Below are 27,903 nucleotides of genomic sequence, written 5' to 3'. Positions count from 1 at the left end.
CATGCAAACTCCATACAGAAACGACAACTTACTCAGCCGAGGCTCAAACCAGCATCCTTCTTGCTGTGGGGCAACAGCACTACCTAGTGCGCCACTGCGTCGCCCACTCTTTTCATATTTCCAATGAAATATTTAAGTGGTAATAAATTTAAATAAAAAAAAACTCTCCAGAGCTGTTAAAAGCATGCGACATAATTACAGCTTGAACTGTGTAAGAAATTATTTTATTATTAGATTTTTTGCATATTGAGGAAAGCAACATTCATTGGTTCTTTTAGAAAATGGCAACTCTCTCTCTCTCTCTCTCTCTCTCTCTCTCTATATATATATATATATATATATATATATTTTAAAGATATTATTTCTTCTTGTTGACTGAGGCTAATATAATGCATGAACTGTAATTTATGCTATGACTAAACATGACAAATGGATTAATGCTTCTAGGTCTGTTGAAGTTTAACACTCACTGTAACAAAATTAAGAAAACCATGTAATTCAGTGCCACACTGACCACTAGTTTGCTACCAACTGCTAAAAAAGGGTTTTAAAAATACCAGAAAACTGCCACCAACTAAGAAGGAATAGACACCACAAGGGGGCGGTACAGCTCAACTGGTGGTAAACCAAACTAAGGAACCTACTGTATCCATTCACAAATAGCCTAGGACATTTAATAAGCTGAAACTCAGTGGGAATTTTTTTTTTTTTTTAATAAACTGTTTTTGAATCCAACGAAAGTTGTTTGACAGCATCACTTCCTTTGAACCTCCAGATCAGTGTAACATTTTTTTTTTTAAGCTATGGAAACACCAGCTTCGTTCTATTGTCATGACGAACATTTGGATGGATTATTCTTAGATAAACAGTGTTGTAAACAAAGATACGCTCCAGTGGCGCAATCGGTTAGCGCGCGGTACTTATAAGACAGTACGATGCAGAGCAATGCCGAGGTTGTGAGTTCGAGCCTCACCTGGAGCAGTTTTAGATCCAGTTTCATTCTGTGTTGAGGTAAATCCGAAAGAATAATGGCAATGATACGTCCTAGTGTGTTCTAAACTAGATGTTTGTCTTGTTACAGTGATCTGGTTATGCTGTAAATATTCATATTAATGAAAAACATTGGTTTCGTTAATTCATTCATTCATTTTCTTGTCGGCTTAGTCCCTTTATTAATCTGGGGTCGCCACAGCGGAATGAACCGCCAACTTATCCGGCAAGTTTTTACGCAGTGGATGCCCTTCCAGCCGCAACCCATCACTGGGAAACATCCACACACTCATACACTACAGACAATTTAGCCTACCCAATTCACCTGTACCACATGTCTTTGGACTGTGGGGGAAACCGGAGCACCCGGAGGAAACCCACTCGAACGCAGGGAGAACATGCAAACTCCACAAAAAAAAGCCGAGGCCTGAACCAGCGAACTTCTGACTGTGAGGCAACAGCACTACCTACTGCGCCGCTGCTTCGCCCAACGTTGGTTTTATAATTTTTATCATTAATTTTATTTATTCTGACCATTAATACACACATTTTGAGACATCAGAAAAACTATTGAAGCAAAAAAAAAAATAATAATAAAATAATAAATTATATATATATATATATATATATATATATATATATATATATATATATATATATATATAGTTGAAGTCAGAATTATTAGCCCCCTAAATTATTATTAACGCCACTGTTTATTTTTTCCCCCAATTTCTGTTTAACGGAGGGAAGATTGTTTCAGCACATTTCTTAATATAATAGTTTTAAAAACTTATTTCTGAAAACTAATTTATTTTATCTTTGCCATGATGACAGTAAATAATATTTGACTAAATATTTTTCAAGACACTTTTATACAGCTTAAAGTGAGATTTAAAGGCTTGATTAGGTTAATTAGGTTAACTAGGCAGGTTAGGGTAATTAGGTAAGTTATTGTATAATGATGGTTTGTTCTGTAGACTATCGAAAAAAATTAGCTTAAAGGGGCTAATAATTTTGTCACAAAAATGGTGATTAAAAATTCCAAAACTGCTTTTATTCTAGCCGAAATAAAACAAATAAGACTTTCTCCAAAAGAAAAAAATATTATCAAACATACTGTGGAAATTTTACTTGCTCTGTTAAACATCATTTGGGAAATATTTAAAAAAGTAAAAAAAAAACTCAAAAGGAGGCTAATATATATATAACACACACACACACACACACACACACACACACACACACACACACACTTGCTTACAATGTAACTAAAGCTTTTCATATTAAATGTTTTTTTCTTTAATAGTTTTTTCTGAGATCTCAAATTTTACAAGTAGACTTTGTATTTACATCTCTCAGATGCACTTTTTATTACTTGATTTCATGCTTTGTTTTCCTAATGTGGGTTTGTTTAATAAACTTCTTAAATTCCCACTTACAAAGCAGGGCCAGCAGCTAATGACTTCAATGACCAATTACAGTCATTAACTTTACTACACATTCTTCTAAACATTATTAATCACACATGACTTACCACCAGTGCTGTGCTTTTGTTCTTGGCCATTTACTCCTGCTCTTATAACTCATTCTGTACTGCACAAAAAAGGTGTGAGAGCTGTCTCTTTTTATATGCATTTGTAACTGGGTTAACATTTATCCCTTAAGTATAATTTACATTTTAAATGTAAATAAATGTCAGAAAGTGCATATGTTAAACAGCATGTGGGAATGACATTTGATTCCATTTACAGAAAGATTATAGGGTGATTTTGAAATTTAATTTCTACACCATTGAATTTTCGATCTTACTTTTTAGACAGTTTAAAGCATATTCAATTTTATCACAAAAAATGTTGGAAAAAAATTACATTTAGACTAAGAGAGGAAATATTTACCAATGAATATAGTTTTGATTTCTTATGTTAAGCCTTTAACTGCCCCACCAAGAAAAAACTATTTTGGATTGCATTTCTTAACTCCTAACTGTGCATTTTTTCAACACATCCTATAATTTCTAAAATATCAAACCTCTACCGAATGGTAGATATGTCGGTTTATTGTAAAAATACCGGAATGAATACAAACAGTTGAAGTCAGAATTATTAAATGCCCTGAATTATTAGCTCGCCTGTTTATTTTTCCCCAATTTCTGTTTAACGGAGAGAAGACTTTTTCAACATTTTTAAACATAATACGGTTAATAACTTATTTTGATTAACAATGAAATGTCAAGATGACAGTACATAATAATTTACTAGATAAAGTAAAGTGTAAAGTGTAAAGTGACATTAAAAGGCTTAACTAGGTTAATTAGGTCAACTAGGCAGGTTAGATTAATTAGGCAAGTTATTGTATAATGATAGTTTGTTCTGTAGATTATAGAAACAAAACATAGCTTAAAGGGGCTAATAATTTTGGCCTTAAAATGTTTTTAAAAAAATGTAAAACTGCTTTTATTCTTGCAAAAATAAAACAAATAAGACTTTCTCTAAAAGAAAAAAATATTATCAGAAATACTGTGAAAATTTCCTTGCTCTGTTAAACATTATTTAAGAAATATTAAAAAAAGAAAAACAATTCAAAGGGGCGCTAATAATGATTTCAACTGTATACTATAAAAGTTAAGAAAATATGAAGTGTAAGACCAATTTATTTAAAAACATAATCAAAATAAAACATTGTGAATACTAAATCAGAGAATCCGAAATATTTAATGGCATACTTCAAAAATAAAGATTTTTTTAAAAGTAAGCCATGAAATAATTCAGATTCTCATTTACATTGTTTTATTTGTATATTTATTTTTTTTACAATAAAACCAAAATCAAGTGTAGTACAACAGGATTGTGCTTGTTTTAATTGTTTATAAACCAACAATATTGTGTGTGTAAACCATTATTTAAACAGTCATTCTATAAATGACTTTAACAGTCATTATTTAAAACAATAAAAACTTGGTCAACCATTTGGTAGAGCAGGCAGTTAAAGTGTTCAGCTGCTTTAACAAAGCTGCTTTACATTGTAAACGCACTATAGAAATAAAGACGAATTGAATTGTTAATAATAATCATAGTAACAATAATAAAAAATAACAATTATAATTTTGTCCATGCCTTAATTTCTGCCATATTGTATCATAAAGCACATTTTTGCTGGTATGATTATTCTTTAAATGTGGAATGTTATTGTGTGTGATAGCTGATCCAAACAGTTATGAAATATGTATCCATGGAATTAAAAATGACGTGTTTCATTTGAAATTAAAACAGAAATTACGCCAAGGATTCTGACTTCCTTTCGTCTCTAGGAAAAACAAAGCTCTAACAAGCAGCTGTTTCGAAATCAAACACAGTTTTGCACTGTTTGCATCATCAAATACTTGAATCTTAATTAAGGATGAAATGAGTGGAAATGAGACACGTTCAGACAACAAAAGAAGAAAGAGAGAGAGAAAAAAAGCTCAGTGATAAATGACTAAAGCTGGCTTTAATATTTAAAAAGGTTACAGAACCTCTAATTGCAATCAAAGACTAATACTTAAGCACTGGACTTTTTTTTTCCTCCTTTAAACAATAAATGAAATCCATAACTTGATCATGCTGATAAATGAAGTGCCATTCTATAGATGCTTTGTTCTGAACACCTGGAGATTGGTGTTATTTTGCAGTCTGACCACAGTAGCTCTCACCTCCATTTGGTGACATTTGCTCTTGCTGCTCACGTCTCTCAAACACTCTCCTTGTCTGTCTCAATGTCTGGACTTTCTCCAGCTTTCTTTCAATATCACATGGCGTAATAGATCCAGCAGACAGTCAAACTGATCTGTGGGGTGAAAGAATGCCAAGAATATGTGATGTGTTCAATTGTACCAGTTCATCTCTCAATTAAGTTTGTTGTATTTGACAATCATCCAAAAATATCAAACCTTGATATAGCATTGGTACAAACTAGCATACACCTGGGAAACAGTCCTCCAGGGAAGTCATCAATCAGTTTTATGGGACCGCTCTGGGAGAGTTTCTTTTGTTTCCCTTTCAATTCAGTTGTTCTTTTTTCACTCTCTCTCTCTCTCTCTCTTTGCCTCACCCTTACTCACTATTTCCATATGTGTCAGCTTTAGATCCTCTCCAGAGAGGGAGCGCCTCGTTCTTGGGGTTACCCAAAGTGTTGTTTCAATTGCGCATTGAACTTTGAATTGGCGCCCGCAGGGGTTCAGGTTCAAGATCACGGCGCATAACCAAAATTGCCATAGGTGATATTTTCTCAGCTGAAGAGTCAGAGAATCAAGTTTGTCTTTCGTTTTAGTGCATTCATGCTTCTTGTGCTTAATGCATGTACAGGCATTCAGCGTGTGTCCTGTGGAGGAGTTGACGTCAGGGTGATACGTAACCCTGCCGCGGCGCATTGAGCGCAGCAGGACCTCACGCTGCTCCGCCTGAATATCTGTCCACTTGTTGTGCTCTTATTGATCAACCAGGACGCGGCTACACCGGCAACCCGCATCGACACGCACATGGTAGGTAAACTAAGTTTTGCTCTTGTGTATGCTTCTCTGCCTAAATTAAAACAGGCTTGCTTAGGACTGCTGACAAGAGATTTAAATTTAGAATAACGCACTGACCTGTTGATTAGTTTTAACTGGTGATGGTGCTAATGTAGTTTGCAAAAGTTCTGTTACAGATCCTTAATATATAAAGGATTTCTTAAATTAAAAAAAATTGTAAAGCTTATATACTTATTGCATGGTATTATTTTATTTTATATTTCAACAAATTGTATTATCACAGTATCTATAGTACTTTACATCATTACATTACAAAGTTTTAATTTGTTTTACAATCAAACAACTTTTTATATATATTTTAAGATGTTTTAGTGGTTTGCCTGCTTCATAGTCAATGTTATTTTTTAATTCCGAGCACTACATTACTAAGTCCAAATATTTTCAGTCGTGTTGGTCTCCTAAAAGTAGATCTATAACAAGAAAATGGTTCATAAATGCAAAAACATACATTTACATCGTCCTAATTTAAATGCACATTTTTAAAAAATCAGAGCAAACACCATTGGATAATTATTTTTGAATCCTATAACTTCTACTACAACTTATAATTGTATGACAAAAAATAAATATCTGAATGTATCCTGTATTATAAAGAATTTCATTTTTGTTTTAAACGCTTATTTCTTCATTTTTTATTTTATATCAGACAAATAAATGGGCTAAATAGAAAATAAAAAAGACAAAATGTACAGTAACATGGCTATAAAATACTTGACTGAAAAACAGGTTACCTGTCAGATGCGGATGGGCTGGATGATCTGTGAACAGAACAAAATTGCCGGAAGGCTACGCGTAATTTAAGGATAATGAGATCATTTGTCTGCGCTCACCGCAAATCTTGTCAAACAATCCAGAAACATTATTTAGCTTAGGTTAAGGAATATATTCGTCCACATTCCCTTACATATAGGAATAATATTGATTTCAGTATTTAATTATAAATCTGCACGGCCGTTTATGCGTTTTTCAGAAGAGCGCGTAGGGTGAAATTGGCAAGACATCCAAATCTGACATTTTATAAAGTCTGCAGTATATGTGTGTATATATATATATATATATATATATATATATATATATATATATATATATATATATATATATATATATGCTTTGTTTTATTTCCTATCATGGTGCATAAAATATAGCCTACAGCATGACACAAAACTAATTGGGGAAAGTTCATTGCAGTTTTACATATTCATTGATTAGCCATAATTAATACGTCTAATGAGGCACATCAAGTTTGACAATTGCGACTGGGTAAAACATAAGATTGAAAAAAAAAAAAAAAAAACAGCTTAAGGCCATGTAGGTGGCCAGCTGGAAAACCGTTATTTTAGTTTTAAAAAAATGCAATTTCCGTTCCCTGTTCTGCGGGCGCACTTTGCCTCGTTATTCTGTGACATATGTCGGGTCAACTGATAAACACGAATGGTTGTAATTATTGCGCCATAAAACAGAATTTTTCATTAAATGATCATTATAGGGTTCGCTTTAGTTCACGTCCCATGTGATTTAATTCTCATTGCACAATTCTAACTCGGATTACAGTGGAAATAGAATTGGGATAAAATCTCGATGGGCCTGCAATAATGAGTTATCTTTTTTTTTCTTAAAAAGAAGATGATCTCTACCAGCTATTGCCATAGTGCCAGCGTACTTGACACGATGATGTACTCTCTTGTGTATCTTCTAAAACACATGGTTTGCCTTCATTTTACATGTTTAATTAAGGATAAATGGGATGAAACCCCCCTTGCTAATTGTTCCACCCATAGGTTCATCATGGAATGTTGTGTTTGGCACAAATGGAGAATGGAATCACGGACGGCGATTTCTTTTGCATCTGTTTTTCAACGTTGAGACGAAACCTGGAGGGAAATTTCATGATTTGTCTGCCAGGGCACATAGCGTGGGAGAGAGAGAGTGAGAGAGAGGAGAGAGAAAGAGAGAGGGATTCTCTCTCCCTTTTCCCCCCTTCTCTCCCTGGCCTGTGCCGCTGTATATACCGTACAGCACTACATGTGTTTTCCTATTCAAACATGTATCCTTGCTTGGACCTGTTAGGCATATGTTATAGTTGACATGGGCGCATATGAATATTCTTACGTAAACTTCAAAGCATAGAAAGTTACATCTGGCTTGGCTTTCTGAGTAAGATTTCATGAAACGCGCGTCAGCAGATCATGATTCGAAGTCAGACGTATTTAAACACTCACATTTGCAATATCACAGCTGACTGTCTGATAAACAAATATAAGGGCATTAGGCCTAGCACTCTTTTATCTTTTTTTCTTTTTCTCTTTGAAAACTCATTGTGTTGACCCTCTGGTTCCAAAGGCGCGTGACAACTTTGCCTTTAAAAATACGAGCAGCTATTTGTGCTGAAGAACGCCAGTGCTGCTTTGATCAAGACAACAATTCACCGACATCCACTACATGACTTAATATGTTAGGCTTTCAATTAAACTGCAATGTGTCTCTATACTGTATGCATCATGTATAAAGACCATCCGAAAGTATCCGAAAGCTACAGCTGCTACATGGCGTGCGCGTCTCCTTCGTGTGACACTGACAGCTATTTGGAAGCGCAAAATACGTTCCTGTTCTGAGAAAAACGAGCAGAAAGACAGTGATCGATTAATTAATGAAGGACATCGGCCTTGAAGAGATAAATCACACAATTTGAAATCACTTTATTTCAGAAACATGGACCCCAGGTGTAGGCCTGTCTGTCTCGGGAATCGCTTGTCAAGGATTCAGAACAACCTTGACTGGCTGTCGTCCATGACGAAGAATGTTCAAATGTGTTAAGCAGGCCAAATCTCTCTCATCTGTCCGACAACACACACAGTGGCTAAGATTTAAAACGTTAACAGCAGCTATGCGCACGCAGGAACTGACAGGTATCCAGCTCTCCTAAGAATAGACCCAGTTATGTGCCAAATGTGTGCAAAATCATATTTCAGAGAAAAAGAGATAACTTTCTATCGCATTCTAAATCACCGGCTTTTTCGCAAACATAGTGATATAGTACAATTATAATTAAATAATTATATATAGGCCTATATACCATTTCATGCAACTTTTATTAAGAATTTTATTTTATGCATTTATTTAAATAACGCCATAGGCATTATTAATTGCTTATGAAAACACTAAAGTCGGCTACTCTCCAATCGTTAAGATGCAGAGTCAACCAAATAGGTGTTTTTTTATCAAACCAGAAACAGTCAATGTGGCTATAAGTAGCCATACTACAACATGTGATTGGACGACTTGAAGACGCGAACATACGTGTGTTTGGGCGGATGTTTGACATTGGATGTTTTGCTTATTTGTGCAGAAATGTTGTGGCGCATAAGTCGCATATCCTGCTTCAAAAATAATTTGTAAAACAAAAGGATTGAGTATTTTTTGTTTTACGAATAAGTGGATTTTAACACAATTCATTAATAACAATTTATTAATAAGCAGTAGGCCTAGGCTGCGTATTATTTTATTTCAATAGATATAGTTAGGCTAAATAAGCCTAATAAATAAAGCTTCAGGGTCAAGCTCAATTGTCATCAAATATTCTTTCGGTCCACAAGTGGCTAAAAAGCTCACTAAAGAGTAGTTGCAGACTTTTTTTGTCTCATAATTTTATGGATGAAGTGTAACTTAATGACATATTTACTCATGTATGAATTGGCCCTCATCTAAACTAAGGCAATCAGTCTAACTTGTATACTCGAGCACAAACAAAGTTGATCAGAGATTTTCTTTTTGACTTTGTGATAATTTATGAAGACGCGCCCCCGATCGCTTTCAAAAGTAAATTCTGGTGAACAGGAAAGGAAACCTAAAGCCCAAGCAGTTCTCGCACTACACCAGGTGTGAATTTATGGAAAGAGCTGGGTAAATTGTGGAAACCGTATATCCAGGGTTCATACTGGACGTGCTAGACGAATTAAATATATTGTAATCTAGAAAGGGGCTCAAACCCTCTATGATTGGGACCCGAGTTCCCTATTTCACCGACAGCCGTGAATATCTCCACACCCTCATCACTTTCCCAACTTACAGCCTTACGCATCGCCCTCAGATACACAACCGCCTCTCCGAAACCGGAGATTCAATTAATCAAGCGATCAATTAATGCGGAAGGGTTTTTCACAGTGTTCTCAGTTTTCCCCTGGGGCACGTCGCAACATGTGTGGAATGATCGCGAGCCGCACACCGGACCCTGGGAATGTGCCGCAGCGGGTAAGCACGCAGGACAGCCCCGCAGTTGTACGCTCATCACCTCGAGTTGTAAAGGCAGCAACCTCGCTATTTTTTCTGCAAAAAAAACTCTTATTAAAATTAATATTAAAAAGTACAGAAACCCTAAAGAACAAGGGATTATAAGTGGGTTGTTATACTACTACTCGCTGCACTTTTTTGACCTTTATGTCCCTTAGGGGTCCTCAAATTTCAGCCTAAGAGCTAATTGAGCCAGTGACTCCTCTCGTGAATCTCTCAGTGCTCCCCTCTCCTACCGGGCCGTTTATGCATCCCTGCTGACTTTGCTGTCAATGTCAAACGCTTGTTAGGACATCATCAATCATCAGCACTTAGGAATATTCTCAGAACTTTGAGAGCAGGTGATCCAACGAGGAGAGGGTGTGAGAGGAGCCGAGGGAACAACAAATGCTCCTCTGTTAGTTTTAGATGCACTAACCAACAGTTTACAACTGATCATCTGAGGCACTGACTGAAGGATTTTACAATGTGTTCCACTGGAAGTGAAGGGGCTTCAGATGCAACCCATCTGTCTGAGTCTTTTAAACCCACAAGCTGTCAAGGCTCTATATCACTTTATGTAAGGAAGAGTGAGTGCATTGTTTCTCATGTCTGGAGGCGAGATTTTGCAACTTCTGGTGTAGATTCTCATCAGATAAATAAACATGCTCCATCATCAGGCCAAGAAGTGGAAGACAGAGATTCATTACGAAGGGCCTGCAGACAGGCGGGTACAGGCTTACAATGTCTTGCCAAAGGAAGAGGCTGAATGAAGGCTCAAATTGAACATGCAGTTCTCACATTCAATCTGGCACAACTATTTTATTTTCTAATCTAGATAGATCCATAATTTCTTTATCCTCTGGCACACAACGAGATTACCTTTTTTCTGACTAAAAGGACAACTAAATGTTGCACTGGGTCCTGGAAAACCCGGAAACCAACTTGGACATTGAGCCTAATGCATATATCAAGTCAGAGGAACCAAAATTTTTAGCAGTATCTACTTAGAATAAAATAATTTTATATGCACAACATTGAAAACAAACTGACATTGCAACATTTAGTTTTTCTGCGATATATTTTGTCATATAAATGTAATTTCACAAGATGATTTATAACTCGTTGGGAAATAATTCATAATTATTTTACGTTGACTGTGATGATTTTGTAGGGGAGAGAATCTGCATAAAATAATAATAAACAAATTAATTACTTTTATTTATTATTATTTCAGAGGTCACCACAATGGAATGAAGCACCAACTTATCCTGCATATGTTTTATGCAGTGAATGCCCTTCCAGTCACAACCCAGTATTGAAAAACAACTATACACACTCATTTACACACACTCATACACTATGGCCAATTTAGTTTATTTAATTCACTTACAGCGCATGTCTTTGGACTGTGAGGGAAACTGGAGCACGCGGAGGAAACCCACGCGAACACCGTGCCACCCTAATAAACAAATTACAAACGTAAATTAATAAAATAGAAAAAAGATACAAATGTATTAAACAGCGCTTTATCGTTTTCTGGAGAGCCTAGCAGTATTGAGGTACAAAAGTTCAATAATCAAATGTAACAACACTTCATACAGTACATAAAGTAAGATACGAAGGATAGTAAGATAAAAGAACGACCAGTAAGTCCAGCCCTAATTCCCAGTTTATCTACAGTATGTAAACATAATGAATGTAATGAGCACATTTATTGTTATTATCTGTGTAATATAACAATATACTATTCTGCCAATATATTCATATTTAATGCTTACATTTAGGTTTGTCATGTCTTTTATGTGGCAATTCTACATTTCACAGTATGCACATGCAATTAGTATCTGGTATTGTAATGTGTGTTTAATTATAATTACTTTCCTCTAGATAATTTCAACATTGTCAGTTAATGTGAGTAAATAGTAAGCATGGAGCAAAGTACAATTTCTCATGCAAAGAAGTTTGTTGTATCTTATAGCGATTGCTAATAATAGTTACAAATAATTTCTCTTTTTACTTACAATTAGTTGATTTAATGCTGCTTATTCACATCTCCACTCTCAGTTCCCCAACATGCAGGTTTAGATTAAAGCTGAGGAAAGCCATAAAAATGATAAACGAAAAAAGGGATTGGAATATTGGACCAGCTGCTCCATATGCTCTGTCATCTCTTGCAATCTCCCCATGTTTAAACACTCAATTGCCCCTGATCTTTCTGTACAGAGTTGAAAACGTCAAGATGAATATATGTTTAAAAGCGCATTGAGTTAGACACATCGACACAGCCCAGATAAAGAGAGGCCTCCTGCTGACAAATAGGCCTCCTATTGGCTGGACTGTGTGTGTGAAATGGTCGACTTAGAACCTAGAATGAATTTCTACAGAGCTGGGATGTTTTTAATTGTGGCACAGTTGGTGCGGTCTGAGAAAATTCATATTGCAATGCTCTCGTCCGTTTGAGCTTCCCTCAAATGTCATGTAAACCCATCAGTTCCCTGACCTTTTATTTAATGGCCTCCTATAATTTTTAAAATCCTTTTTTTCTTCTTCCCTACTGTTACAGGCTTGACGACACCATGTCCAGATATCACTCCCCTCCTTTCCAGACCCTCTCCTTCCTTCTTCTTTTCCTCTTTACCCTCTTCCCTCTCTCACTTCTGTCTCCAATACTTTCTCAATCTCCTCTCAGTTGGACCTCTCCCCATGACCCCTGTTACCACCTGGATGGGCGTCCACGCCACTGCCTGTCTGAATTCATCAATACAGCTTATGGGGTGCCCGTGACAATGGAGGACCTCCAGCAAGGACCCAAGACAAATATTAGCACTTTAACAGATCTTCATAACCCCCACAATCTGACATGCTGGACAGCTTCAGAGGGCTCCAGTGGTGGGGATTGGACTTTGATAGTTCCCCTAGGAAGACGTTTTGAAATCACATACATTAGTCTTCAGTTTTGTCAACAGGTGGATTCGGTTGAGTCCTACTCCATTACTATCTTAAAGTCAATGGACTTTGGCCAGAGTTGGCGCCCCTTACAGTTTTATTCAAATGACTGCATGGGCTCATTTGGGCGACCTGCACAGTCAATTGCTTTGACAAAACACCAGGAGACGGAGCCACTTTGTTCAGATCCCAGACCACTGCAGAAACATCGAGGAAATATTGTGCTGGCTTTCTCGACTTTGGACGGACGTCCTTCCTCGCCAGACTTTGACTACAGTCCTGGACTACAAGATTGGGTAACTGCAACAGACATAAAGATAGTATTTCATCAATCAATGGACAAAATGAAAAAGCAAGAGGAGAAAATGAATGAAGTGGGAGGTGCATACAGATGGAGAGAAAGAGGAGACAAAGCTTTGAGGTTTGGCGAGAAAAACACTGGCACCAAAGCAACCGATGTTTGGGGAAATAGTCGAGAAAAACAGACTTCAACACAGAGATTTAAGAATAAAAGCACAGTGCTGCAAAGCGGCCACAATGTTACCCGAAAGGAGATGGGATCTCAAGGTAGAGTGGGAAGAGGCCATAGAAAGGACAATAGCAGGCCATGCCAGGATGGCACATGTGATCGATCCCTAAATATCCAACAGCAGAGCTCCAAGGGGAGAGAGTTGAGGAGAAGAAGAAACAACGGCGGAAGGGGGAAGTCCCATTTTAAACAAAGAAAAAATGGCTCACGCCAGCTTGTCCCTTCGTCTCTTTATGCCCCAACGAAACCCACACTTGCACTTTCGGACCTGCAGGTTGGAGGCAGGTGCAAGTGCAATGGCCATGCCTCTCGCTGTCGTCGTGACAACCAGGGGCATGCCGTGTGTCAGTGTGAACATCACACATCTGGGCCAGACTGTGACATGTGTGAGCAATTCTTTTATGATCGTCCATGGCAACGGGCCACACCCAGCCAACCACACCCGTGCGTCCGTGAGTTTAAGCCTCTGTGTGTCTGGTGCTCTGTCTGTCTTAAATGTATCTTTAATAATACACTGATGTTGCCTTGGGAAACTATTAATCACATGTTTTTACACAAGATAAAACATGCAAATATTTGCATTATATAATAGTTGAGGGAAATAAAACACACGATGGAGATTTATGTAGAGTTCATAAACCCTTGTAATCGGGACACCATTGGACATTAAGTGAACTGGAGCCAGTACTGTATTGCTCACACTTGCTAACACTGGCAAAACAAAACAAAAAAATTAAAACATAAAAAGTTTTGCAAATAGCTCCTTTATTTATTTGTTTTGCTATTTGAAACAGGTTGAAAATCCTTTAGAGGCCACATATTTAGATAATTTGTCCTGGTAAAAAATAAAGTAAATAAAATAATGATTAAATGTAAAATAAGTGATATTTGCTTCTTAATAGCTAATTTGCTGCTTATTAATAGTAAGCTAGTAGTTGGGTTTAGGTATTGGATAAGATTAAATGTGCTTTCACACTGGCACTTTTGGTCCACAGCCAGGTTCATATGACTTTGGAGTACATTTAGCTATGAACATGTCTTCTGATCTTGGGTGTGCACCTGTGAACCGTACCAGAGTCCGCCTGAAAGAGGTGGTCTGGGTTTGTGCGAACTCTGGTATGGTTCTGTACAACAAACTGTACAACAAACTTTAGTTTTCATAATGTTCATTCATGTGTGTATGTCTGTGTATCACCTACTGTGCCTTGGTGACAAGCAGGACTGACCCGGTACAAACAGTTATAATGTCTACTTGTCTCCAACAAAAAAGACTTTTACAGACATCACATGATGTTCTGAACGCTTTTACGTTTTTTGCAGCAGATAGACGCAATTGGCTCTCTGTATTTTGGTTGGCAGCCACTTTCGTGGCCATCACTTAGCAACAGCTGTACAAAAAACAGCAGCTTGATGACGCAAGTGTGCGGGGTTCAGAAGGAAAAAAGACTTTGTGAACACAAACCAGCTGAGAAGGTGGCAAGGGGGACAAACGAACTTGGGTTCGGTCCAGGCGATTAAACCAAGTGTGAAAGCACCCTAAGAATGTAGCTAATACTTTATAAAGATCATACTAATGATGGTAATATTAAGCCAGTAGTTAATATTGGGGAAACGTACTTAAACTGTTACAGTAATGGCAAATTGTATACTGTACTGAAACATTTTTATGTTTTGAGTATGTACTTCAATAAATCTGCTAGTGCAGCAATAAAAAAGAAGATATCATACAGTTTAAGTCAGAATTATTATCAGCCTACCTGAATTATTAGCCCCCCTGTTAATTGTTTTCATAAATTTCTGTTTAATGAAGTGAAGAGTTCTTTAGCACATTTCTAAACATATTAGTTTTAATAACACATTTTCTAATAACTGATTTATTTTATATTTATCATGATGACAGTACATAATATCTGACTAGATATTTTTCAAGATGATAGCATTTGAAGGCTTAACTAGGTTAATCATGTTAAGTAGGTAGGTTAGGGTAATTAGGCAAGTTATTGTATAACAATGGTTTGTTTTGTAGACTATTGAAAAAAATAGCTAAAAGTGGGCTAATAATTTTTACCTTAAAATGGTTTTTAAAAAAGTATAAAACTGCTTTTATTCTAACCGGAAAAAAATGACTTTCTTCAGAAGAAAAATATTATCAAACATTATTTGGGAAATATAAAAAAAAATTAAAGGGGGCCTAATAATTCTGACTTCAAGTGTATGTGCATAAATCATATGGAGTGTTTCTTCTCAAATAAATTTAAGGATTTTTTTTTTAAATTCTACAATTAAGGAAATGGCGAAAAAATGTTCACCATTGCTATTTTGAAATGAAAATGTTTTTACAGTGTTATTGTTCACATCTCTAGCTGCACTCATGATTGTGTGTTTTTCTCTCTCCCAGCATGTGAATGTAACGGTCACTCTAATAAATGTAGATTCAGTATGGCCGTTTATCAGCAGTCTGGTCGAGTCAGTGGAGGTGTTTGTCTGAAATGCCGGCATCACACTACAGGACGCCACTGCCAGTTTTGCCAGAACGGATACATGCGTGACCACAGCAAAGCACTCAATCACCGCAAGGCCTGTCAGCGTCAGTAAAAATTTATTTGCCTGTATATTTTGAGTGGAGATCATGTATTAGCTTGCATATTGTACTTGCTTTTCCAAAACTGAAAAAAAAATTATATTAATGTATATATTGTTTTTTGGCTTTGGAATTTGTGGGGTCTAAAGTGTGTGAAATGTAGCATAGTCTGTGTCTATGTTATGGCTACACTATGACTAATGGAATGTGCTCTGACACTTGCCCTTTGACTGCTTTCGTGTCTATGGCATGCTCACTGAGCATTTTAGTCAATGTCCCAATATAACACCAGTTTACTCTGCATATCACACATCAGTGTTTACTTGTAATTTATTGTGTAACTTGGTGAAATGTATACAAAAATCTAAATTATGTCCTGAACATACCATAAAACCTCTGCTAACACCTAAATATTTGAATTAAGCGATAGAATTATCTTTAAAAATTTGGAAACTGAAAGATTTAGATGTTGTTAATGTTAAAACAGACCTGACTTTTTAAGCATGTATAAATGTTTGTAAGACGGTTGGAGCTTTGTTTAGATGGAGAAAGGTTGAGCAAAAGCAGAGAAGCAGATCTTTCCTCTCAAAGGTCTCCCAACCATCACACATATGTTTTATGGGAAAAATGTTACACAGGGGTCAATGAGACTTGAAATACAACTGAAGACATGAACCACAGCTGCCTTGTTCTGTGTATGCTACTCGTTAATTCCCTTCATGTGTCTAAGCCTGCCAGTTTTACACTAATACCCTTAGTCTTACAATAATTTCCTCTCTTAGCACATCTTGCTCTTTTTGTCTTTATAAAATTTGTGATTTCCTTTGTGAAATCTCTGTCTCCTTTAGCATGCCAGTGTCACCCCGTGGGTGCCGTGGGTCGCTGGTGTAACCAGTCCACAGGGCAGTGTTTGTGTAGAGAAGGAGTCATAGGACAGAGGTGTAACCGGTGCGCCCCGGGGTACAAGCAAGGCCACTCCCCGCTTCGACCATGCATCCGTAAGCATCACACCTTACTTTGAATTTTATTCTGTTAAACAACTAAAGTTGGGTTTAAAACAAGCTCTTTTTGATTGTGAGTACAAACATAAAGTTGAAGTCAGAATTATTAGACCCCATTTGAATTTTTTTTCCTTTTTTAAATATTACCCAAATGATGTTTTACAAAGCAAGGAAATTTTCACAGTATGTCTGACAATATTTTTCCTTGTAGAGAAAGTCTTATTTGTTTTAATTTGGCTAGAATAAAAGGAGTTTTAAATTTTTTTAAAGTCATTTTAGGGTCAAAATTATTAGCCCCTTTAAGCTATTTTTTCATTAGTTTACATAACAAACCATCCTTATACAATAACTTGCCTAATTACCCTTACCTGCCTAATTAACCTAGTTACGCCTTTAAATGTCACTTTACGCTGTATAGATGTGTCTTGAAAAATATCTAGTCAAATATTATTTACTGTTATTATGGCATAGATAAAATAAATCAGTTATTAGAAATGAGTTATTAAAACAAATGTTTACAAATGTGCTAAAAAAATCTTTCCTCTGTTAAACAGAAATTGGGGGAAAAAACAGGGGGGCTAATAATTGTGACTTCAACTGTACATGGGCCATAACATACAGTATAAGCAAAGATTACTAAATGTCCCATAGTTTGGCTATTGACAGATAACTAACTGCTTGTCAGTTTCAAATTCTAGTCAGTACATTTGGGATCAACCCAATTTTATTGAATTTTGTGTTTTTTTAATAATTATTTCACATATTGTCAAATTAGTGGCTTATTTGTATGAATTAGTAAAATCCCATCTTCTTACATACCTTATTTGTGGACAGTGACTTTACTTACAATATGTAAAATTGAAAAATGCTGAGTTCCACACAATTCCTTTATTTTGTCCCAACACAAATTGATTAAGTGGAGTTTATTTATAAACTATATTAGAGAGGATCAGGTGCTTATGATTGAACACAGCTGGTCATGCATTCGCCAATTCATGATTCACCAATCAGATGATTCCTTAGTCACTCTAAATACCCTAACTTACATATCACAGCCATTTTTTATTTCGAAGAATCCCCCTATCCACCCCTACTCCTCCTCCTTTCTTAGATGGGTGGCACGGTGGCCCAGTGGTTAGCACTGCCACCTCACAGCAAGAACGTCACTGGTCCTTTCTAAGCCAGCTGACGTTTTTGTGTGGAGTTTTCATGTTCTCCCGGTGCTCACGCAGATTTCCAACGGGCCCTTGACTAAATCCAAACCGACATCATAGATGTGCTCTTCGTAAGATATATCTTAAGAGCAATCCCAATCTGTTCATTAGCTACTACAGCAAGGGAGTTTTCGAGATCTACGTGAGCACTAACTCCCCTCCTGCCCTACAATGGGAGGGAGCCCTGGACTTGAGGATCTTATGAGCTCAGGGCTCTCTCCAGGGACAGCATGCCAAAAAGCTTTATAACCAATCATCAGCTAAGTGTAAACTTGAAGTTAACTTGATTGTTTAAAGTGAATTAAATATAAAACATGTTGTCCCCCTAAAGAACTTGAAAATTGTGTTGATTCAGCTCATTTTAAATAAGTAGCTTGAACAAGCAGCAAAAACACTTTTTTGAGTGTATGGGCCAGCTTTTATATGCTAACCTTCCATAAATGTTACACTTTATAGTAATGAGATTGTACAAGATATGCCAACAACTCAAGAAAAAGTCAAATAGTTAACTTTCTCTGCGAAATCAGGTAGGTCTGACTTCTAAATTGAACTCCTGATTTCAGACAAACTACTAATAAGCAATAATCAAACATTTTATTAAACAAGTTTAATCTTCATAAAAATTATGAAGACACTTGATACCAATGAACTGTAATATGTAGACCTTATATTGGTCAGCAGGAGCTTTTCTAGCTTTTCAATTCTACACTTTCATTCCACTATTTAGAGTCGGTCTTTTTGTAATAAATGTATTTTATATATTACATATAATATAATAATAATACAATAAATTAATCAAAAGCAACAGTGAGGATATATACATATAATAAAATTGTAATATTATTTCACAGTGTTGCTGTTAAAGACAGATAAAGTTGGAGCAGGTCTAATATGGGGTGGAAGCTTGTTCCAATATTTTGAGGCAATAACAACAAAAGCCCGATCCCCACTTCGCTTATACCAGGACCTTGGTACAGAAAAAATAAACTGATCCGAAGACCTGATCAGTGACCTACCAATATTATATACATGTAGGTGATCCGATAAATAAGAACATTTAAGGATTTTTCAGAGAATAAATACAATTTTTAATTTGATTGTTATTCTTTAGTCCATTTACAAGTATCTGCTATTGTGTGTTTATTTTTGAGGCCATTTGCCCTTGACCCAATTAAACATCTTATTTTGTTTATCCTCCGTATCTTCCTTTTGCAAACTACTGTTTGTTTATCAAGGGTTTAGTAGTGAATAGCAGCTACCATACACAGACCTAAAAACTTTCATCAGCATTGCAACTTCTTTCCAGGATTTCTGGGTGCTTCATTTTCATTAAGTGATAATCCAATAAGCATTGTGACATTTTTACATCTGAGTTCATGTAACGGCGCAAGCTACAGAGAGAAGGATGACATGGTGTGGCGACCAGCACCTGTCGTGCTGTACAACCAGACCTGTTTCCCTCCCAGCACGACAGACACATAATTCTTCACGGGTTACGGCTCAGTGATAGAAGAGCTTGTTTGTTGTTCTAAATGGAACGTCTCAACATGGATATTTATAGCGTGAGCTCCCGTCTTTCCTGGACCAAAGGCGAGCCGCAGCTAAAAACACAACCAGCACCAGCGGACCACTTGCCACCTCTCATGGAGCAGGAAACGCAGCCGTCATTTGTCACAGGGAAAGTGACCCAGACATTAGATATTATTAGCACATGAAGATTTGTGTTTTTTTTTATTCTGGATAACATTGGCCAGGAAGTCTCATGTTATCCATGTTAAATTCTATCTATATACCACATCCTTTAAAGCAGTTAGTACAGGCTTGCGTTCACACATGCCTTGAGCCACACTAAATGCCTCTGTGACTAAAAACACTGAAATGAAGGAAGCATCTGAAGTATCAGGCATTTGACGTTTGATATGACTTATTGCTAAGGGACTTTGGAGTTTGGGGGGTTGGAGGAGGAGGATAAGGTGTCAGTGCCCCAGTTGTGTCAGAGATATGGGCAGAAGTACAGAACTCGTGGGTAATATATGGTTGACCCAGCGCTGCAGACCTATCACAGTGGCAGACCTATGTGTGTGTGGCAGAGGGCATCCTGATAGGTGGCCCTATTGACCTTTAAGACCACACACATGCTCAAAATTGTGTGGGCTCGCACACAGTGATAAACGTTGGCTTGTTTTTAAACACTAGCATTCTGCATGCACTAAAAGACAACAGGGCAAACTGCAGTCACAGCACACATGTCCCCTTTCTCCCTCATACACTCACAAATGGCAAGTATGCCCTAATGAGCCACCGCAGGGATTAGAGCAAGTCACCCACAGCGGAGGTGTGAAAAAGAGGAAGGACAAAATGAAAGGCACACAAATAAACTTGTCACTGCTTGCTGTAATTTAATGAGACCCTCGTCCTCCTTTCTTTCTGCCTGTTGTTTGTTCAGGTATTCAGGAGGTTGCGCCACCCACCCCTGTATACCAGCCACAGTACAGCATTGGTAAGCAATTGTTACATAAACATACATTAGATTAGTCTGTATCAAAACCAAAACTGGAGCTAACCAATCTAACAAAAAAAATCTAAAGATTATAGTCCAAAACTTTGCATACCTAAGTTAATATGATAGAGAAATATTCAATAAAATGTAAATAACGAGGACAAATCAAGAGAAACATAAAACATATCAAACTTAAAAGCTTTGTATATATTTTGTTGCAATAACTCATTGAAATTAATTGTATTATCTTTCTATTCCTAAAGATTATAGGCAATAAAAATATTTGTTTAAATGCACTAGGCATGGGATGATAACAGGTTTTAAGGTTTACCGCTGTTTTGAAAAGTCAAGGTTTTAAAACCATTCAAATATTCTGTTATACCTTTCCTAAGGTATTTTCTAAGTTTTGTTAATTTAAGTGTTTTTATGACTATTTTATTGAGTTAACTTATTTATTAAGTTACTGGTCAGTCCATGATTTAGTAAACATCTGCAAAACAAATCTCGTATATCCAAAGATATCCAAAGATGGCTTTTTAAGTCGAAAAGAAATCAGTGTTTTTGAAACTAATTAAGACAATAGGAGTCCATGACTTTTCAATTATTTAGCCTGACATCTATTGTTTCAAAATATTTTAAATGTAAAAAATACATACCACGATCAATGGGGAAAAGGTTGTTATTTTTTACCCAGACTTTCAAAAAGAACAGATTTTAGAGCAGTAATCACAATACCATGATATTGTTGAACCCTGATATTTATATCCATGGTTATCATACCATCAGAATCTTATACCGACCCATGCCTAAAATACACCCAAAAAATATATTGGATATATTCACTAAGAAACAAATAAAAATATTCATTTATTATGAGCTACGAATGCATGTATCAAAAGAGGTTTCAAGCATAGAAACTTCAAGCATGTAATTTTGTAATTGTAATTTAAAAAAAATACTGGTGTACATTTTTACCTAGGCTTACAGAAGACATCCACTAAGGACATTTAGCATAATCATAGTTTATAAACAAAAATATATATATTTTCAGGCATACAGAAATAATCATAAATAATAATGATAAATAAATAACCATATAATGACACATAAAAACGACTAAAGATTACAGCGCAGCCGCCAAAAAAAAACTAATTCTCATTTTTAATCTGTATATTTTAATCCATGCATTTTACCTATTTGTCAGCAAAATTGTATAAAATGTTCCATGAAGAATCACATACTCTTTTATATTTTTTAATAACTACAAGTAAGAATAAGCTGTTTAATTGTAACATTTATATTTCTGATTCACCAAGTTACAATGAAACATTATTTCACCTATTTTTTTAAAGTTATCTGAAATATTAAACACATTACTTTAATTAACATTACATTAATTTGAAAACAAGTGAATTTCATATATGTACAGTGATCAAAAGTTGGACATTTGGGTAGTTTTCTTTTTAATGTAAATAAATTCAACTGGCATATTTTCATTTGAAAACAAATGTTCAAACAACTTATATATGCTATATAATTATATTAGTAGTGATTTACTGCCCCCTAGTGAATCTATTTTGTAACATTTTGTTTGTAACAAATGTGTTGAGGTATGCACAAGCTGAATGTAGCTGTATTATTTTTATAATGTTTCCCTTCAGTATCACTAGCTTTCTGGCTAAATTAATTTCCCTAGCAAAAAAAAGTTTTAACAAATGTGCTGTTCTAAGCAAAACAAAATATTAATATGTCTCTCTTTGAGATTCACAATTGAAATCATTCATGCCTTCTAACAGAATGCTATTCTCCAGCTTTAAATTGTCATTTAACCTGAAGTAAAGCAATTTTATTTGTAGTATACAGGTGATTATCATAATAAAAACATCTTGTAATATAAATAAAGTATTTATATGTAGAAGATCTATAGCATCTTCCTGTATTCTAAACTCTAATTTATATTTTCCCCTATGTGTCTACATCTTTGCCATTTGTTTTATGATACCGGCTAAGACCTAGACATTTTTTTAAACTGTTGTTATTGTCGTCTGATTCCACTCTCACTACTAGCTTGTACTGACACCAAACTCAGATAATAAAAAAAGCCACTGACTAAGTGAAATATTTTCCAGGGTGATACTATGTTGAAATCTGGCTTGGTGACCAACAGACAGAAAAAACCCCAGAGCAGATATTTTCTTTCTGAATATAGCATGTTTTACCACTGACAGCAACAGAATACTGTACAGTATGCTATGATTATAGAAATTTATACCTGCTGCAGCTGCTTTGCTTATATCTAAAAAAGAGCAGTGCAGTCCATTACTACTGATTGATTTCACACACATTACTATGATCTGCTCTGAGTAGACAGGCCAACTCCAGGTCTCCAGAGACGCCAGGACTGCCTTTCACTTGTAGACAAAAAAAACACTCCTGGACTCCCGAGCTCTATTAAATGCTTGAATAGAGATATAGAACAGCCCTTCACTTTCTCTTGCTGGAAAGATTGATACTGGTGGTCTACTTTGTACAAAGTGCTATTTAAAATAGATTACAAAATGTTTTGAAATCATAAGCATGATTACCATTTTGCAATGGTCCATTACTGCTTTTAAAATGTGTTTCTTCATTTCTCACCACAGGTGAAGAGTGTTTTTCTTATTGTCCACCTTCCCAAGCAAGAGTCAGAATGAATTTAGAAACATATTGTCTCAAGGATTATGGTATGTCTATTACTATTCAATTCAATTCAATTCACCTTTATTTGTATAGCGCTTTTACAATGTAGATTGTGTCAAAGCAGCTTCACATAGAAGGATATAGTAAATTGAAACAGTGTAGTTAAATTTTCAGAGCTTAAGTTCAGTTCAGTTTAGCTCAGTTCAGTCTGGTTTAATAGTCACTACTGAGAGTCCAAACACTGAAGAGCAATCCATCGATGCGCAGCTCTATAGATGATATTACTAATCAAGTTATTTTTGGCCTCAGAATGAAAGAAAAAAAAAAGTCATTTTACACCAATGCCAATAATGAAAGCTTTAAAATAACTATTGAACTACTTCTATAAAAACAGGGAACTCCATCCTGATATAATCCTTTTTCATTCATTACCTTTTTTTCTAGGTAATGAATGATATAAAATATTGACAGCTAATAAGAATCAGTCCAAAGACTTTCAGTCTTGATCATTTCCATCGACTTTTAGCCATTCAAAACAGTTCAAGGGAGTTCAAGTAGCTTGAACTTTTACTGCTGTTTTTTTTTGTAAATTCCTCCATATACAAAGGAATCAGAATTTTTAAAATTTTTCAGAAAAAAAACATGGGCTACTTCCACATTGCAGAATAAAGTGAGAAAGAAAAACAGAATTAGCAAAGGGCCTCAATGTGAGAAGAAAACACCACAAGTGCAGCCACACTGATGTCAATGTGCATCTGCTTAACCACAATTCTATCTGCACTGATAAACACAAGCTTTTAGTGTCAGATTACAAAACAGCAGTGCATGCTTATGATAACAGAACAACTATTACAAGCTAACAAGCTATTGTTCTTAGTGTAAACAGACCTAAATTGTGAGATAAAGTTAAATGTATAGATTTTGTATTGTAATTTACTCACTCCGAAGCTGTGCAAAATTCGTATGAAATTTGAGTTTCTTATTTCTGAACACTCTGGGGATTTATTATGGTAATGAATATTTATATGGCAATGTTGATGTATTTAGTCTTGGAAGAACAGATCTGCTGCGCTGCTGCTGCTTCTTTGATTATTACGGCAGAGCAAGTATTGAAATCTGCTACTGAAAGTATATACACAGACATGCCGTCTAAGAATATAACATGCTCCGCTTGCAAACGTAATATATAAGTAAATCCTGTTGCAGATCTAAACACAAATGAAGCTGGAGTGGAGGAGGGTCACCGAAAACGTGCCACAGCTTAACAGCGTAAAATGGCGCAGAGCATTTAAACTGATGAGGAGCAAGCTCATTGGCTGCAAAGGGGGCAGCATCCAATCTCCTGCGCCATGTAGTTCAATGACACAGGGGCAGATTAGGTGACCAATCAGCCTGTGCGCACATAGAGTTTCATGGCAGAAATGTTCCTTGTTAATCAAACCTAAAAAAGAGTTTTAAGACCTTTTATTATGTCAAGAACACAGATTTCTTGTTGGCTGAATTTTGCCACATTACTTGTTCAGAAAATAAATCTGGATAGTGAATTCTTGAGTCGTATTAACATTCTCATCTTCATTGTTTGTGTCCCTTGTCCCTGTCATACTTTCATCCCAGTATTGAAGGTGCAGGTAAAAAGTAAGGAACGCTCTGGTCCCTGGTGGCAGTTTTCCATACTGGTGCAGTCAGTTTTTCGCATGGGCTCTTCACATGTAAAGCGAGGCCTTCAGGCCCTTTGGGTTCCAGATCGGGATGTGAGCTGCGGCTGCCCTGCTCTGCAGATTGGCCGAACCTTTCTCCTGATCGGTGCAGAGGAAAGCAGGCGTAGTTGGGTCCCTGAGGAAAGGAGATTAGTTGCAGACCGCACCACAATGGCCTTGCAATGGAGAGAACACTGGAGCCCCAAATTGAGAGGGTTCCGCGGGCAGGACACCCGAGGGAAGTGCCTACAGGGAAACACCACTGCACAGAAACCATCTCACCCAAACTCTTATGAGGAATACACACCTCCACATCTTGACAAACTGCAGTCTGTGCCACACAGACTACATAAACATACACACATGGCACATAAGCAGCATCATTTAACACCACAATCAGGATCAGAGCACACACACAATCAAAGGGGGACTCAGGACATACAAGGAAAAAACACAGAAACGCACCTTGAGGAGGACCATGAGGCTGAAAACGTCACACTGAGCTCCTCTCAGGAAACACAAGATCCTCTCTCAGGTACTTCAAAGACGAGTCAGGCCAGTAAACGTGAGCGGTACTACCCAACGGCATGTCCAACCTGGTCACCTGTCTGACAGAATCAGGCATTAAGAACAGAAATACAAATGATACTAAAATGACTGAAGTCAGTCAGTGAGGTAAATTAGCGGTTGTTTCAAATAGGCTGTATCCTGTAAGGGCTTCTCACACTGTGCTACACCCTGCATTTAACCCTGGGTAGAGAACATTTCACACTTGTATTTTTTAGAAGAAGGGCAGAAACATTTTACTCAGGGTTATCAAACTCTGCGATGAAACAGGGTTAGCAGCGCTTTTACTATGTTCCCACAAATGTTTAGCAACCTAAAGCCAATGGCATGTCTCAGTCACATGCTTTGGACAGTCACAGGAACACTGTGCATTGTATAGCAACAGTCGTTTCAATGCTTGAGAAAAACATGTCAAGTAGAGTATAGAAGAGACATATTTCCAAAGTTAAACAAAGTAAAACATTTCCCCAGTCAGGAAGAGACCAATCCAAGAATAAACCAAGAATCCAAGAAGAAACCAATATCTAAAAATTAAAAGACTGTAAGTGGCTTATTGTTCTCAGAACAGCAGCTGACAAATCTAACCCAATCTGAACATATTTAATGACAGACGTGTTGAGTGTGGCTTAAAATGAAAGTCAAATGGGAAATATATCAGTGCACATTAAAGTTCTGTGAAAATATGCAATATTGTTGTTGAATATTGCAATTACAATATTTCAGCAATGTAACATTTCCCTAGAGAAATGCAAATTTTATTAGCTATTTAAAAAAAATATATGTAATGATCATATTAAAATAAACATGTAATAAATAATTATCTGATCTAATTAAATGTAATTCAGGCATAAACAAAATATCTTTGTGTAAGGTGCAAACATTTAGACTATAAAACACTGTGAATGAACGGAAACCCCAGCAGATGTTCTGATTCTTATTTGATGTTGTGATTTTCCTCACTTTTCTCTACTCCGTGGTGTTTATTTTAGCTCTCCGCTCAGAGGAACTAATAGGTTCACCTTTGTGTGTATATAAGTATACAAAGTTTCTGATCTGGTTGGTCAAATTTGGATAAACAACGAAGTGAACGCACAGTATTCATTCATTCATTTTCTTTTTGGCTTTATTAATCCCTTTATTTTCCCTTTATTAATCTGGGCTCACCACAGCGGAATGAACCACCAACTAATCCAGCATAAGTTTTAAGCAGCGGATGCCCTGCCAGCCGCAACCCATCACTGGAAAACACCCACACACACTCATTCACTCACACACACAACAGACATTTTTTAGCCTACCCAATTCACCAGTACCGCATGTCTTTGGACTTGTGGGGGAAACTGGAGCACCTGGAGGAAGCCCACGCAAACGCGGGAAGAACATGCAAACTCCACACAGAAATGCCAACCGATCCAGCTAAGGTTCGAACCAGCGACCTTCTTGTCACCGCGTCGCCTAACAATTGCAATATTTTTTTATTCTGCGATACATATGTTTCAATATGAATACAATTAACTTCATACAATTGACCAGTTCAATTAATATTTGAGAATAATGTATTATTTTAGATTGATCGGGATGATTCTGTAGGGGAGAGCATAAAATATAATAAACAATCTACAAACATAGATAAATCAATAAAGAAAAAAGATACAAATTTAAACATTTGTATTTAATAATAAAGTGTTTTATTGTTTTTCAAGCAGTCAAACTGTTTTCAGGCATACAGTAACTGAATTATCAAATGTAAAATAATACCTCAGTCTTCTTTTTATAAAGAATTCAATAAAATTAATTGTTAATTTGTCAAAGGTACAAACGGTACAGTTTCCTATGCCTGAATGCTTTTAAAACCCTCACAAAGTCACAGGCTTCAAAAAAAACACTTGCAAAATAATAAATTGCGATATTGATGCTGAAAGGATATATTGTGCAGCCCTACTAGATAAGGACACACACACAAAGAGAAACATTTATAAATACTCCAATACATTTCATTAAAATCTGAACACAATGGAAATACAGTGCCTTTTGATGTCTTATTACTCGTCAGTATTTTAATCTATTACACAATATGTAAATGTTACAAATATTTGTGTATTAAAATGTGACAGAACCTTTTTTCTGTTTAATTTAACGCTCTACCTCAATAAACCTCTTTTAAAAATTTATGAATTTGTGTATTCAATTTAGGCATGGGACGATAACCATTTTTTAGGTATACATCGGTTTGGAAAAGTAAAGGTTTTAAAACCGCCAAAATTTTCTACCATTCCTAAAGTATATGTTAGTTTTTTTTTTTTTTGTTTTGTTTTTTTTTTAGGACAACATCTCCAGCGGAAGGGATACATTTATTTAAAGCAGTG

At 36.2% G+C, this 27,903-nt stretch overlaps 2 protein-coding genes and 1 non-coding gene across 5 annotated transcripts in view; 2 read left to right on the top strand and 1 right to left on the bottom strand.

Moving 5' to 3' along the window:
• si:dkey-19b23.12 overlaps positions 1 to 25,576 on the bottom strand; it is a 69,784-nt gene extending 44,208 nt beyond the window's left edge. Inside the window, exons 1-2 of the mRNA NM_001386642.1 lie at positions 25,436 to 25,576; positions 4,679 to 4,812 (exon numbers count right to left, since the gene is read on the bottom strand). The gene's annotated coding sequence lies outside the window, so the exon portion shown is untranslated. The remainder of the gene's footprint in view (positions 1 to 4,678; positions 4,813 to 25,435) is intronic.
• Positions 888 to 981, top strand: trnai-uau (transfer RNA isoleucine (anticodon UAU)). The gene is made up of 2 exons: positions 888 to 925; positions 946 to 981. It is a non-coding gene; the product is annotated as a tRNA-Ile (tRNA).
• On the top strand, positions 5,120 to 27,708 carry ntn5 (netrin 5). Of its 3 annotated transcripts, XM_087260893.1 has the most exons (8): positions 5,120 to 5,242; positions 5,331 to 5,506; positions 12,387 to 13,750; positions 15,697 to 15,885; positions 16,728 to 16,877; positions 20,541 to 20,594; positions 23,237 to 23,317; positions 24,888 to 27,708. In XM_087260893.1, the coding sequence occupies exons 3-8, from the start codon at positions 12,400 to 12,402 to the stop codon at positions 25,580 to 25,582; spliced, it is 2,520 nt and encodes an 839-aa protein (XP_087117019.1). In that variant the 5' UTR covers positions 5,120 to 5,242; positions 5,331 to 5,506; positions 12,387 to 12,399; the 3' UTR covers positions 25,583 to 27,708. The 3 variants fall into 3 exon arrangements, with proteins under 3 accessions (XP_087117019.1, XP_087117020.1, XP_087117018.1); XM_087260894.1 differs by having other exon boundaries at positions 5,120 to 5,506; positions 12,387 to 13,742; XM_087260892.1 differs by having other exon boundaries at positions 5,120 to 5,506.
• Positions 27,709 to 27,903: the final 195 nt, after the last annotated feature.

Source organism: Danio rerio, chromosome 7, assembly GCF_052040795.2.
Source record: "Danio rerio strain M-AB ecotype USA chromosome 7, GRCz13ab, whole genome shotgun sequence".
NCBI lineage: Eukaryota > Metazoa > Chordata > Actinopteri > Cypriniformes > Danionidae > Danio > Danio rerio.
The sequence above is the reverse complement of the archived record's forward strand: the minus strand, read 5'-3'. Positions and strand labels throughout refer to the sequence as shown.